At 43.0% G+C, this 13,849-nt stretch overlaps 1 protein-coding gene across 1 annotated transcript; it reads left to right on the top strand.

Moving 5' to 3' along the window:
• Positions 1-772: 772 nt before the first annotated feature.
• ldlra (low density lipoprotein receptor a) lies at positions 773-11,557 on the top strand. Its single transcript, XM_070433714.1, has 20 exons — positions 773-862; positions 963-1,023; positions 5,859-5,984; positions 6,109-6,231; positions 6,409-6,786; positions 6,922-7,044; positions 7,153-7,275; positions 7,460-7,579; positions 7,947-8,072; positions 8,199-8,370; positions 8,521-8,748; positions 8,862-8,980; positions 9,099-9,238; positions 9,374-9,515; positions 9,795-9,938; positions 10,053-10,117; positions 10,235-10,301; positions 10,442-10,516; positions 10,642-10,805; positions 10,955-11,557. The coding sequence occupies exons 2-20, from the start codon at positions 966-968 to the stop codon at positions 10,985-10,987; spliced, it is 2,526 nt and encodes an 841-aa protein (XP_070289815.1). The 5' UTR covers positions 773-862; positions 963-965; the 3' UTR covers positions 10,988-11,557.
• The last annotated feature ends 2,292 nt before the right edge of the window (positions 11,558-13,849 follow it).

Raw genomic sequence — 13,849 nt, 5'->3', positions numbered from 1 at the left:
CTCCCCCCACTCAGTTCTGTTGTATTTCATAGGGACAACCTCGAGGAACCCCAACAGCCTATGTCATTTTCTGTTTGTGTCTGGATTGAGCTGAGTCATGAAAATGTACAATTTTATCAAAATGTCACAAGATAGGTTCTACATATCTCAGTAAAACTATCACTAATAAGAATCACCTTTATAGTTACCAGTTTTACCAACTCCACGGAAAAGCAAGCAAATATGTTTTGACCAAAACTTCAAACAATCTTTATCTATTGTTTTGACCAGGGAGATCCTGCTTTTGAATACTTAGAAGCGCCTGTCAGAATGAGCTTATAGACAAATATTTGTATGTCTTGGCCCGCCTCTGTGTGTGTGTGTGTGTGTGTGTGTGTGTGTGTGTGTGTGTGTGTGTGTGTGTGTGTGTGTGGGTGATTTGTGTGTCTGTGTGTGGTGCGTGCGTCGTGCGTGCGTGCGTGCGTGCGTGCGTGCGTGCGTGTGTGTGTTGTGTGTGTTCGTGCGTGGAGCTTTAAGAATGAACTCTAAGGGTTAAACATAGTAAATAGAGCGTCTGAAGACACCGCCTTTCGATAAAGAGGCTCTGTAATTCCAGAGATCACACCACTCCAAAACCCNGAGGCTCTGTATTCCAGAGATCACACCACTCCAAACCCCGCCCTATGCTTCTTGGGCTCCTCCCGTTCCAACCCACTCCTGGACCACATTGAAATTGCTCTGATGTTGCCAAACATGATTACACTGTCAGGAGCATCCTTGYCTAACCTCTCGTCCCAAGCGCATCTGAATCCAGAACATAAGAGCAGAGGAACTGAATAGCTTGGAAGCAGTGACTTTAAAATAAAACAATCGTTTTAACTTGGTAAAGGAATAATCATATAATATACATTGTTATAGCTGTATCATTGTACCTTATTGACAGTCAGAGTAAAGTGTAAATAATTTTAACAATTTGGCTGCAGACTATGGGGCGGCTGCTGTGCGTGCTGTTGGTATTCCTGGCTTGCTGTGTTGTCCAAACAAGTAAGTATCTTTATTGTAACATAGGTCTACTCTAGTGTATCGTAAACTTCGGGAATAATTCCCCAATTCATTTGGCTTATTTGTTATTTGTTCCATTAATGCATAGTGGCAAAGTAAGTATATTTTTAAACATAGCCTACCTTCTTGTTAAATATTATGTCTATCGTAAATGGCAGTTATCAATCGATTTGAAATGTTTAAATAGCCCACTCTTGGACATCGCCTGACGCATCACGACGGGGGAGGGGGCTAGTTATTTGTAGAATGTAGGTCAAATTTGTGCTGCATCTTGAAGAAGCTGCGATAGTGTGCAACACAAATGGTTTCTTATTATTATCAGAACACAATGCGTAGGCGAGTATTTATTTTGTCATTGTACTCGCATTTACCTTTAGATACATTTACATGATCTATTTTTACCGGCATTTGTTTGAATGAACTACGTTCACTGCCTCTGATTTGTTGTTGGCCATGAGATTCCGTGGCCAATCAGATTTGAGAATGTGCAACAAGACCTTTCCGAAAGCTTGTTGTGGAATAGGAGCCGGGTCGAGGCTAAATTATGTTTGCATTATAGTGCATGCTGAGAAGAGCAGGAGTTTACATTTTTGCGCTATTGTGCAATACTTTTTTGTGTAAGACAATTATTTTGTTAGTAGGCTATTGTTATTTTAAAGCTTCATTGCTACATCCATTTTAGGATTTATAAATTAAAGGGATACTACGGGATTTTGCCAATGAGGCTATTTACTGGCAAGTAAAACGTCAGAGTCAGATGAACTCGTGGATACCATTGGCCAGTATGAAGAAAGTTTGAGGTAGTTTAGCGAGCCAATGCTAACTAGCATTAGCACAATGACTAGAAGTTTATGGGTATCTACCTAATTATATATACACCCATTGATTATATTTTTTATTTAACTAGACAAGTAAGTTAAGAACAGATTCTTATTTACAATGACGGCCTATCCTGGCCAAACCCGGAAGATGCTCGGCCAATTATGGGACTCCTAATCACGGCCAGCTGTGATGCAGCCTGGAATCGAACCAGGGACTGTAGTGATGCCTCTAGCACCCAGATGCAGTGCCTTAGACCGCTATGCCACTTATACATACCTAATGAGCTTAGTCCAGCTGTTGTACACCATCAGAACCCAAAATATAAGCTTTTTTCCCTCCAATGTTAGTAAACAATATAGGCTAAATGTAAACAAACCCTGCATAGTCTCAAAACATGGTTCAAATTATAATGTTGATATCATGGATGGTCAGTCCTTGCATCCATAGTCTGGCTGTGTCTATGAATTTGAGAGAGGTTACATTTCTTCAGGCCCATCCCTCAGCTTTTTACCAAAACAGAGGCGGGGTGWTGCTTTTTTGTTTCAACTGCTCATTCTAGCTTTAAAGTGCAAAAATCTTCCAAATTCAGGTACAGCAGATTACAAGTGAGTTATTGTATAATTAGGCTACATAGCAAGGCTGCAATAGACTAAATGTGTTCTCAATTGATGCAATAACCAGTCACATTGCAATCTAGACTCTCTGGTGTTCACTCATGTTTTTGACTCTTTCATGATGTATTGATGGCCCTATGATGTCATTGTGGTGGGCCACCCTGAGAATGAAAGGAATCCCTCTTGCCCACCTCCACAAAGCATGACTTTTAAGTATTCCTCTTGAGGCAACATTCCAATGTATTGGTTCAACACCATCAGCCCTGTATGCAATAACTTCCAGTGTTAGTGTTGGGACCAGTATGGAAATGTTTGGGAAAAAGTGCCAGGAACGTGTTGGAACTGGCTCTCACACTCCTATCCATTGACACAACAGASTTGTGTTGTTGTGAGAGCATCAGCAGTCTGAAACAGTCTGTGCTCATTCTCACATTGTCCATTGTCTTATCAGGAGGAGCGGACATCCCTCATATTGCGCAATCTGTAACGTGCAGATATATCGAGAATGTGACATCGAATGGTGACATCGAATGGGAGACTCACACTGGGAACTTGATTCAAACTCTTTGCAAATAATCAGAAAGAATACAGTTTTTGCCATGACATTTTCTGAGGGCCTAAATGGAGAATGCTGAGCGATAAATAAAAGTAGTTGCAGAATGACATGCCCCATCTCAAAAAAGATCTGTTCCATCACCTATTTAGAAAGTGGTACTGATTAACTGTAAGCCTGTGCAAATCCCTTTATCATGCTATCTGTGAACCATGTCCATGCCTTCTAAGTGTCATATTAAGAGATTTTTACTTGATTAGCCAGCTTCAACAGCTCATCAAACAGTGGGCAGAGCTGTTTTACTCTCCTCCAGCTTGTCCTGATAGGGGACGGAAGATCAATTAAACACACCACACATCAGAGGACAGACAAACAAGTATGCCACGTTACATTTCTCCSCAAGGTTAATCAGTAAACCTTGTCATTCCGAGCCTTTGATGGACTGAACTTTAAGCCTAACCAAATGTTATTGAAGGCAGGGYATTCGCCTGCATCTGACCATCATTTCTCTCTGRGAATGAGGACAGGTGGAYATGATAAAGAGAGAGAGAGACTTTGATAGCCTTTAATTAGAGTTTGCAGGTATTAAGTCAATATACTCACCTGGCCCTAGAGGGTCATATTGTGTTCATTGTGTGAGTTACTAGAACCCAACTGTTTTCCAAGGGATGGCAGTGTGAAATGTGATCACATCTGGGTATTCTTTTATGTTCTCTCTCAGTTGTGTGGGTATTCATTCACGTGTTGTTCTGCTYTTATTTTGTGGCTWGTCTTGTTCACTCACGAGKGAACTYTATAGATAAGACAACCAGGTAAGATAAGATTAAAGTCACTAATGATAAAACCTTTAAAGAAAGGGAATGCACATGGAAGAGGGTCCCACCAATACAGCCGCCCATAGTACACTTTTACATGGGGACAGCTGGGTCCAGAACTGGAATAGCAGTAACCTGTTTAGCTGTGGAGACATGGTGAATGAGGACATTGACTTCTCATGTTCATAGTGTTTGTTCACAGAGTCATATCTGTACTAGATTTCCCCATTTAATTTCCATCCTCTTTCCCAGATCTGCTGTTGACATCTGTTGAATAGAATGGAAAGAAAAGCAACAGAACTGCTCTGTCACAGTTTATGACCAAAATATCTCAGTAAAGAAAATGTAGGCCAAACTATGAGCCTTCTCTTAAATGAGCATAAATTGTTAAATCTTTCCAAATTCCCTTATTTACATTCTTGAAATAACATGGTAGTGCAATTCAGTAGGTTTTATTGTTCCTGCACCTGAAACCGTTGGTCAGAAACTAAAGATTCACCTCACCCAGGAACTGTCCTGTTTTGAAAATCCATCCCCAGTGGTCAGTGAAAAGAGTATCTGGCCCACTATTGTCTCTACTGTTATTATCATGCAAACCTTGCGCTTGACCCAATCAGCTACCAGTGGTGTGATTCAAGCTCCTCCCTCTGGTCAAGCTCCTCCCTCTGGCTCCTATCAGAAACAGGTGTCCATCCAGTGTTTTGAGGCCTAAGTGCAGGATAAGGAATTCCCAGTGGCATCTGGACACTGCTGTGAGTCATCTCTGCGGCCAGGGGCACTGRTGTACAGTACAGTGTCTTAATTGGTTCTTCCAGTTCACTAACTAGGGTGATTTAGATAGGGGGTTGGGTGGAGAGCTGTAGGAGGTCTAGAATGTCTTTGTTTGATGGATGAAGAGCATTCAGAACTGCATGGAGGAAAATTAAGATGTTAAAGAGAACATAACAGCAGCCAGCACTGTATGTCTACGATCTCTTTTCATTTGTCTTCAGTCACCACCACCCAATTACTGACAAAAATCTACGTTCTCCACTACCAATGGCAGGTGTAAAATTAGTGTGTGTGTGTGTGTGTGTGTGTGTGTGTGTGTGAGTGCATGTGTGTGTGTGCATGTGTCAGTGTGTTTGAGTTGTAGATTCTCCACCTTCCTCCTCTATAGGCAGGTTGGAATTTGCATGTGTATGTATACATGTATACGTACAGTATGTATGTTGAGAGGGTCATAATGGGCCTCTCCCACCCATCCCCCTGCCTCTTTGTTGATGTGTTACTAGCATCCCAGCCATAGCCCACTGAACAGCCATCCCCTCCCCCACYCACTGTCACATATGACTGCAAGCTGGGAAATGAGACCCACCAGATGCAACCTGCTCTAGCACCTTTGATTTAACTCTATATATTCTGATTTATGGTCTGCTCAAGTATTTGCCTCAGATAACATCTACAGAGTTACAGAAAACAGACACTTTTTCCTTTTCCTGTGGTTTATTATGATGTCAGGATACAGGTGTTCAAATAATGTGTAGTGTTCTTGACTGACCTGACAGTATGTAGATGATAAAGCAGAGAAATACCACTGGTTGTCCTATCCTGCTAAGGCTTTGCATTGGCATGGGCTTGGCTTGCCACGCAACCCCTCTCGGGAAAGCGTCTGATTTGTGTACTTTGCCAGGAGTACCAGTACCAGATCAATGTGCAGCTATATACAGTGTCCTCTCGGGAAAGCGTCTGATTTGTGTACTTTGCCAGGAGTACCAGTACCAGATCAATGTGCAGCTATATACAGTGTCCTCTCAGGAAAGCGTCTGGTTTGTGTGCTTCCCAGAAATAAATAGAACAGCAATTGGTTTCATTCATGAGAGATTTATTGTCCCATTATACAATGTATCCGGGGTCGTAAATGTTAGTCAGTTAAATGCTCCTTAAAGCCCATTTTGATTTTGAGATTTTGTTGTTCACCAGAATGAATAGTCATGGACTGACCGTGTGGGTACGTGTGTTTTCCCCTTATAGACGCAGAGACAGTATGCAGGATCAGGCAGTTCCTGTGTGGGAATGGGAAGTGCATTACACTGAGATGGGTGTGTGACGAAACAGATGATTGTGGAGATGGAACTGACGAGCTCCCCGGAACCTGCTGTGAGTAACACATACCGCCGTAGCTAATAGGAATACAATAGAGGATTGAACCACACTTCTAGTTCAACATCTTTTTCAGTTTCAGTCAMTGATGGTTGTTCTCTCTTTTCGGTTGCACCTGTAGCGGCCAGAACATGCAGAACCACAGAGTTTAGCTGTGGTGGACGTCTGAACCAGTGTGTTCCCAGTACCTGGCTCTGTGACGGCAAAGCAGACTGTGAAAATGGAGCTGATGAGGAGAGCTGTGGTGAGTGGTCCTGTCTTCTCCACTCTCTATTGTACCCTTCTCCCCAACTTACCTCCCAACATTTCCCCTTCTTTCATCTACTCTCTCTTTTCCCTCTCAGTCCCATTCTTTCCTAACTGATATAAGCCTGACAAATGAGGCTCCSCTCTAACACACACRTCTCTGTTCCTCCCACAGCGCCCAAGCRCTGCACAGATAACAAATTCCGCTGCAGTAACGGCCAGTGTGTGTCRGCCTCYTTTGTGTGTGATGAGGAGTTGGACTGTGATGACGGGAGCGACGAGGCTTCCTGCCCACCCACCACCTGTAGCTCCACCTCCTTCCAGTGCAACAACTCTGTGTGTGTGCCGCGCCTRTGGGCCTGCGACGGAGACRYTGACTGCTCGGATGGCTCCGAYGAGTGGCCCCAGARCTGTGGGACGCGAGCCSCTGAGRGTGCCCCCAAGYCCTGCTCCCTTCGGGAGTTCCAATGTGGCAGCGGGGAGTGTATCCACRGCAGCTGGRAATGTGATGGAGGGTTCGACTGCCTGGATCGCTCTGACGAGACCAACTGTAGTGAGTACATTCCCTCTCTCATATTACCCTTTTATTACTTCTGTTAGCTATATTCGCTTTAATATTTTCTGTCTTTAATATTTAAGTTGCATATGGATTTTTAACTGACCTCTCAATCTCTCATTCTCTCCATAGGCCGCCTCACCTGCCGCCCCGATGAGTTCCAATGCGGTGATGGCACCTGTATCCACGGCAGCCGCCAATGTAACCGCCAGTACGACTGCAGAGACTTGAGTGATGAAATAGGCTGTGTCAATGGTAGGCTCTTGCCCCACATAAAGCTACTACCCCTGCTTCTACTACTGTGACCTACTGGAATGGTAATACTACCTTTGTGTTATAGTCACACTCTCCTCTCCTCCACAGTGAGCCATTGCAAGGGTCCCACCAGGTTTAAGTGCCGTAGTGGGGAGTGCATCAGCATGGAGAAGGTGTGTGACAAGCAGCGTGACTGCAGGGACTGGTCAGATGAGCCTCTCAGAGAGTGTGGTGAGTATGAAGATGGAACATGTACTTAGGGGGRAWATWGTTTTGYCTATGGTTAGCTTCTCACGTAAAATGAGTTGGATGGAAWCCRTGGGAATGCTATCTAGCTGTGGTTGCTGAAAGAAAGRAGGAGTTGTGGACTGGTGTGTTGAACTGTCACTTTTCTCTCCTCTAACCCTCCCTGCAGATTCCAACGAGTGCCTGTACAACAATGGCGGCTGCTCACACATCTGCAATGACCTGAAGTTCGGCTATGAGTGCCAATGCCCCACCGGCTACTACCTGACGGACAAGAAACGCTGTGAAGGTAAAACTCCTTTCCACTGTAGCTGCATGTGTGTCCACAGAGCCCAAAAAGTTGGCTCAATCAGCAGCCATATTKGATCTGATGTCCATTTCAATGTGGACTTCAGACTGTACATCCTTTAGGCCTAGTGCCAGGCRATGTGCCCATTGATACCTTTGCCTTAGTTCAATCCTGTATGGCAGTGTAAAGCTGGTGATAGTGGGGTGAGAAGGTMTCTGTCCTGACTGGACCACTTCCCTGTGGAGCCATGMTGACYCAGTGCTGTTACTGTCACACCCCCTTYGTCTGACYCTAYGCCACCRTTTACCTTCTCCAACACTGTGCCAGTTACACAGACGTCATATCTGTCCTGTACCTCTTCCCACAGATATCGATGAGTGTGCCAACCCAGACATCTGCAGCCAGATCTGTGTCAATCATATGGGCAGCTACAAGTGCGAGTGTGAGGAGGGCTACCAGGTCGACCCAGCCACWAAAGCCTGCAAGGCCATCGGTAAGTATTGGACCKAAGAAAGACTGAATGCTTACTTTGCTCATGTTTTGATCAAGTTTATTTTTAWAWTGTCATGGGTCATGCATTGCAGTTATTGGAACGATACTCTCTCGTCTGATCACACAGGCACTGTAGCCTATCTGTTCTTCACCAATCGCCATGAGGTGAGGAAGATGACACTGGACAAGAGTGAGTACACGCGTGTCATCCCCCGCCTGAAGAATGCAGTGGCTCTGGACATGAACATGGTTGCCAAGGAGATTTACTGGTCTGACCTCTCCCAGAAGAAGATCTACAGGTGAGCAAAGCTTCCATGTTATCTTTATCCATAGAGCCCTGTTGTATGCCTATTGCTCCCAGTGATATCTTGATGATGTTGATTAGAATGATGATGATGGTATAATAAATATATTTTMTCTCTATTGTTCACCCTTCTCCTACAATCCAGCACCTCAATAGACTTGGCTGCAGACACAGCGCAACACAAAGTTGTGATTGACAGCGACATCGAAGCTCCGGAGGGCATCGCCTTTGACTGGGTCCACGGCAACATCTACTGGACCGACAGTATCCGCAGCAGCATCTCCGTGTCAACCGCCAACGGGAGCCGCCGCAAGACTCTCTTCCAGAATGACCTGGCCAAGCCCCGCGCTATTGTGGTCGACCCCCACAGCAAGTAGGTCCCACACTGGCTTCAKRAATGAGCATAATGACTGAAACWTTGAGCCTACACAGGATATCTGTTGAATGATGACATGCTTCAATAAATGTGTTCTCCTGCCCTCSTAGYTTCATGTACTGGACTGACTGGGGAACTCCAGCCAAGATTGAGAAGGGAGGTCTGAACGGAGGAGACCGTGCTGCTCTGGTCACAGACAACATTGTGTGGCCCAATGGAATCACCCTTGGTGAGCACTTTCATAACTTCCTACCTTTGTGTGTGAGGGTGCGCATGCATAATTGTGTGTGTGTTTCTGCATGGTCACTCTGGTCTGACTAGTTTCTCTTGTCCTATCCCCTGGTCAGACCTGCTGAACCAGCGGCTGTACTGGGTGGACTCCAAGCTGCACACCCTCTCCAGTATCRACGTCCAGGGTGGTGGCCGAAGAACACTCATTATAGATGAACACAGGCTAGCCCATCCCCTAGGCATCACTGTGTTTGAGGTGAGTGCCAAAATTACAACTTTAACTTTTAAATGAGSCACTATGAAAATAAGTMTGAAAATAAYCATATATATTTMATATGTTTATGCAGMGATTAGAAATGTTTAAATGGAGTACTGTGTATTCTGTGTGTAGGAAAGAGTGTTTTGGACAGATGTCAGCAACAATGCCATTCTGAGTGCCAACCGTGTGACAGGCAGGGACATCAAGCCTGTGGCAGAGCACCTGGTATCCCCAGAGGACATTGTGTTGTACCACAACCTCAAACAGCCAACTGGTATGTATCAGGTCTCTCAGMTTTTTAATCTTCCCATAGTTAGTTAGATCAGTAGTTTGTTTATGCAAGAGTAGCCATGGAGTTAGGCACCAATGGGTTTTTGCATGACGGTTGCACCTCAGGGATGCATTTTATTCAAAGTGCTATTTTTTTGTCTGGAGCCTCAGACTATTACAATTAAGTTACAATGCTGCAGTAGCATAGCAATAGCAATGTGCTTTCTATTGAGACAAACCAGTACCCAGACTTAATCCYCTCCTCCCCTCTGCCCCACTCCAGGCAGGGACTGGTGCAAGGTGGCCAACGGAGGCTGTGAGTTCATGTGTCTRGCAGCCCCCCAGGTGGGCATACATTCCCCCAAGTACACCTGTGCATGCCCTGACAACATGCTGCTGGCCAAAGACATGAGRAAATGTGTACCAGGTATATATCTAGCTAGCACCCTCAGCCTCTCTATGTAGCATAACACAGRGGAAATATATGATCCMTTGCTTCCTGTATAATATCTAACCTAAGTGTYATCTGTATATTGAYYAGCTGCACCAACACCTGCARCTCCAGTCAAGCCCATTGTTCCCRCCYCCAACCCCCCACCGGCACCCGCSCMMMCMYMMSYYRCMYCYCCWGCMCSYSCMRCCMSYRMSRCCMCYAWSRYCSCYAYCAYMGYTACSMCWGYKMYKCCYSSSMCTMCCMRSMCTRYSMMRYSYRWSYCMCRMMMYSCYCAGCCAGATAGACCCAGGATCCCCCAGGCCCAGACTACCACAATGCCTCAAGTCACCACTCAGGGTAAGCATGACTTAAATGTGTGCACTCATTAAATGCAGGAGTTATCAGCAATGAATATTTTTAAAGATGAGACTTTCCTGGGACATCACACTTTGACATGGTGTATCATTGGTCTAAATCTGTCTTGTTTTTCCCTTCAGACATCCGCCATGAATTTGCTGCTATACCCACAGCCCCTTCAACCCCTGCAGCTTTATACATCGCGCTGCCTATAGGTAAGTTGCTTTAACATCACTGACTTAGACACACAGTTAGCATGATTATTACACACCAATGATGTTAAAACCCCAATTTAGCATCAACAAATCCCCTCTGACCTGTATGTCTCTGTGTCTCTCAGCCATTGTGTGTCTGGTGGCCTTTGGTGCAGTGCTGCTGTGGAGGAACTACAGGCTGAAGAACACTAACACCATTCACTTTGAAAACCCAGTCTACCAGAAGACCACTGAAGACCAGGTGCACATATGCAGGAGCCACAGTCCAGACGGCTACTCCTACCCACCGGTAAGAGGCCAATCTGTCATACACAGTCAATCTCAATGTCACTTGGAGTATGCTAGTGTTTTTGTATTAGCATATGTAGCCTATGGTATGTTGTACAGTAGCTGTAGTTCAGTGACCTAATGTATTACTCTTTGTTTCCTTCCCCTCAGAGACAGATTGTGAGTCTTGATGATGAGGCTTGACCGTAGTGCTGCCGTTCCCTGCCAACACAAACGCTTTAAGAGGAGAAAGCAGAGGAGTAAGTGAGACATTTTATATAAGCTACCTGGACAATCTTATTTTTTTACCTCACAACCTCAAAGACATGAGAAGGCAGAGAAAGTGTCATACCGCTGACCAAACCACTGTGTGCTCAAAGACAAATGGAATCTCTGGAAAGAAAAGCAGGAAAAGGAGGAAGATTTCTCATTCATGTGTCTTTCTTGCCCATTTGTGCACAATCCAGAGCCATAAGAGACCATCAACTCATCTCCACCAAGCTTGAGTTTTATTGGCCCATTCTACACCATAGTATTTTTCTCAGAGACKATTTGTCTGAACTGTGAAATGTCTTACAAATRSAAGACTRTTYAGAAGTTGAACCMCATTATGAAAGAACAGTAATGTAATTGTAATATTTGAGTGTTTTGTGTTTGTGAAGAAGTGCCCTTGATATATGAGGTGACTGCAACTTTATTTAACACCACTTAGAATTGAGAAAAATCTCTCTTTCTTGTTACTAGAATTCAGAAATTAGGTATTGTAAATAACGTAGGTATTTATTTACTTATGTCCGAGACTGACAAAAATGTTGAGAAAATAATGAGCGGGATCATATCTTTTACTATGTCTAGACTAATTTTTTGTTTCCTGAATTGTTTTAATATCAAAATCGGACTTAAACTAACACCTGAGCCACTTGTTGAAATGAAACCCTTTGATAGTGAATGTCGTGCTGAATTCTATACATGGAGCCAATTTTACCTCTATATCATCATCCAGACAGGGACAAAGTCAAATCATAGTTTTTTATATACCAATCGTCCACATTGCCTCACTAGTGGGACGCACTATCCAAATGGACGGTTAACACACTGACACGTATACTGTATGTCTATGTGCCTTGGATAACACTATTGCTGTGGACATCAATTTCCCTAATATGGTGTTTAATTGCAAGCCAAGACAGTAGATTTAGGACAGTCTGTCTGAGATGTAGCTTTCTCATTTTCTCCCTTGTCTTACTTTCTGTCATCCACTCCTTCTCATAGCTTCCCGTTCTTTCAGCCCAACTGTGTGAAAGCAGTACATAATTGTGTAATTCTTCTATGACAGAAAGCCTTAAACCATGTTCATTGTTCATGTGTCATGCAACAGTAGTACACAGACTTACACTTTTAGAAAAAAGGGTGCTATTTAGAACCTAAAAGGGTTATAGGGCTGTCCCCATAGCAGAACCATTTGAAGAACCCTTTTTGGTTCCAGATAGAACTTTTGGTTCCATGTAGAACCCTTTCCACGGAGGGTTATACATGGAATCCAAAAGGGTTCTACCAGGAACCAAAAGGTTCTACTATGGGACAGCTGAACCATTTTAAAACCCTTTTTTTAATAGTGTAGCATATCATGTCTTCATTCAGGTTCAGAAACACAGTTGCCTTTTAATGGTTTTCACAGCATTGTTTACTGGGGAGAGAGATTTATTTGACTAAGTAAAAACTGATTTTGACAGTTCTAGGTACTGGAGTAGAAGCCATCAAGTGCATTATATATCATGCTGCTAACCTTTTAACCAGATGATTTATTCAAATACTAATGATAGTGCTGAGGTGGCTTTAGGCCACAATGTTTGACACCTCTTTCTCTGAGATCAGAGTGAAATTAATGTGTCTAACTGTTTACAATTAAATGTGTTTGACCTTGAGGATGTCACAGTGTTATAGGTATTAGACAGACAGAGAGTTTGGGTAATTATATATGGCCTAAGCCTAACAAAGACATTATTGTTGAGTCAGTGAAAGTGTTTGTTTATGTTTCTGTTGTGTTTTTATGTGGGGTTGGGGCTAAACATATTGTTTAATTCAATAGCCATATGGAATAAATCCAGAAATTAGTGTTAACTAACATCAACAGTGCAGATCATGAATGTGTAAATATATGTTCATATTGTTTTGTAAATATTCATTAAAAAAAATTGGTCATGATGTCCCCGTGTAGAATTTGCACACCGTTAAACATTTTGATGTACATAATAAAATGCTTATATTTATTTTAGAATCATTACACTCTGATGGTTCTTTACGCATGCCTGAAGTTTTGTCTGACAAGCCTTTGTGTTACATACAGTATGTGTCATACATACACCAAATACATGTTACAAGTTGACTGTGTTAATTGTGTTTACTGCCTTTGGTTTTCCAGAATTAATCAATATTGAGATGCTTAATAGTTTCAAAATAGTCACCTTTCACATAGATCTATTATTCTTTATAATTCCATCAGATTTTTAGCACTAATTTGAGAATGAAATATTTCCAGAATTACATTTCTTTAACCTTTTAGATAATAAGGGCACTACCAATGGCCATTACATTAGCAGGATGACAGCCTGTTGAATAACACAAACGTTCTGTAATTCCTGACAGAAGCATGGAAGATATGATATATTTATTTATGAAATTGTATGATTGTAAATACACAAATCACACAGCTGTTTTATATTTCCGGACTATGTTGATTTATTGTGTTTAATTATATGGACTCAGACGACTGACCTTTAGTGTGAGCGTTTTAGTCTTAAATAAAGAAAAAGGAGCACTCTGTTTCTGCATAGATCTGATTATTTATTGACGGGACGTAGGCCTACTTTTTGTTCAAGCTGGGATGAAGTGTGTATGGGTACTTTCTTTCCATATGTAGAATGAAATATCTCATCTTCATGTCATATTGCCACAAGCTTTCTGGTCTACAAAGTCATAATGACACCAGTTTATGTCAAAGCTACTGCACAAGAACACTTCAAGAGAACACTTTCCACAGCAAATCTCCAACTAAAAAATTTTGCA

This window comes from Salvelinus sp. IW2-2015, linkage group LG20 (genome assembly GCF_002910315.2).
Source record: "Salvelinus sp. IW2-2015 linkage group LG20, ASM291031v2, whole genome shotgun sequence".
Lineage (NCBI taxonomy): Eukaryota > Metazoa > Chordata > Actinopteri > Salmoniformes > Salmonidae > Salvelinus > Salvelinus sp. IW2-2015.
The sequence above is the reverse complement of the archived record's forward strand: the minus strand, read 5'-3'. Positions and strand labels throughout refer to the sequence as shown.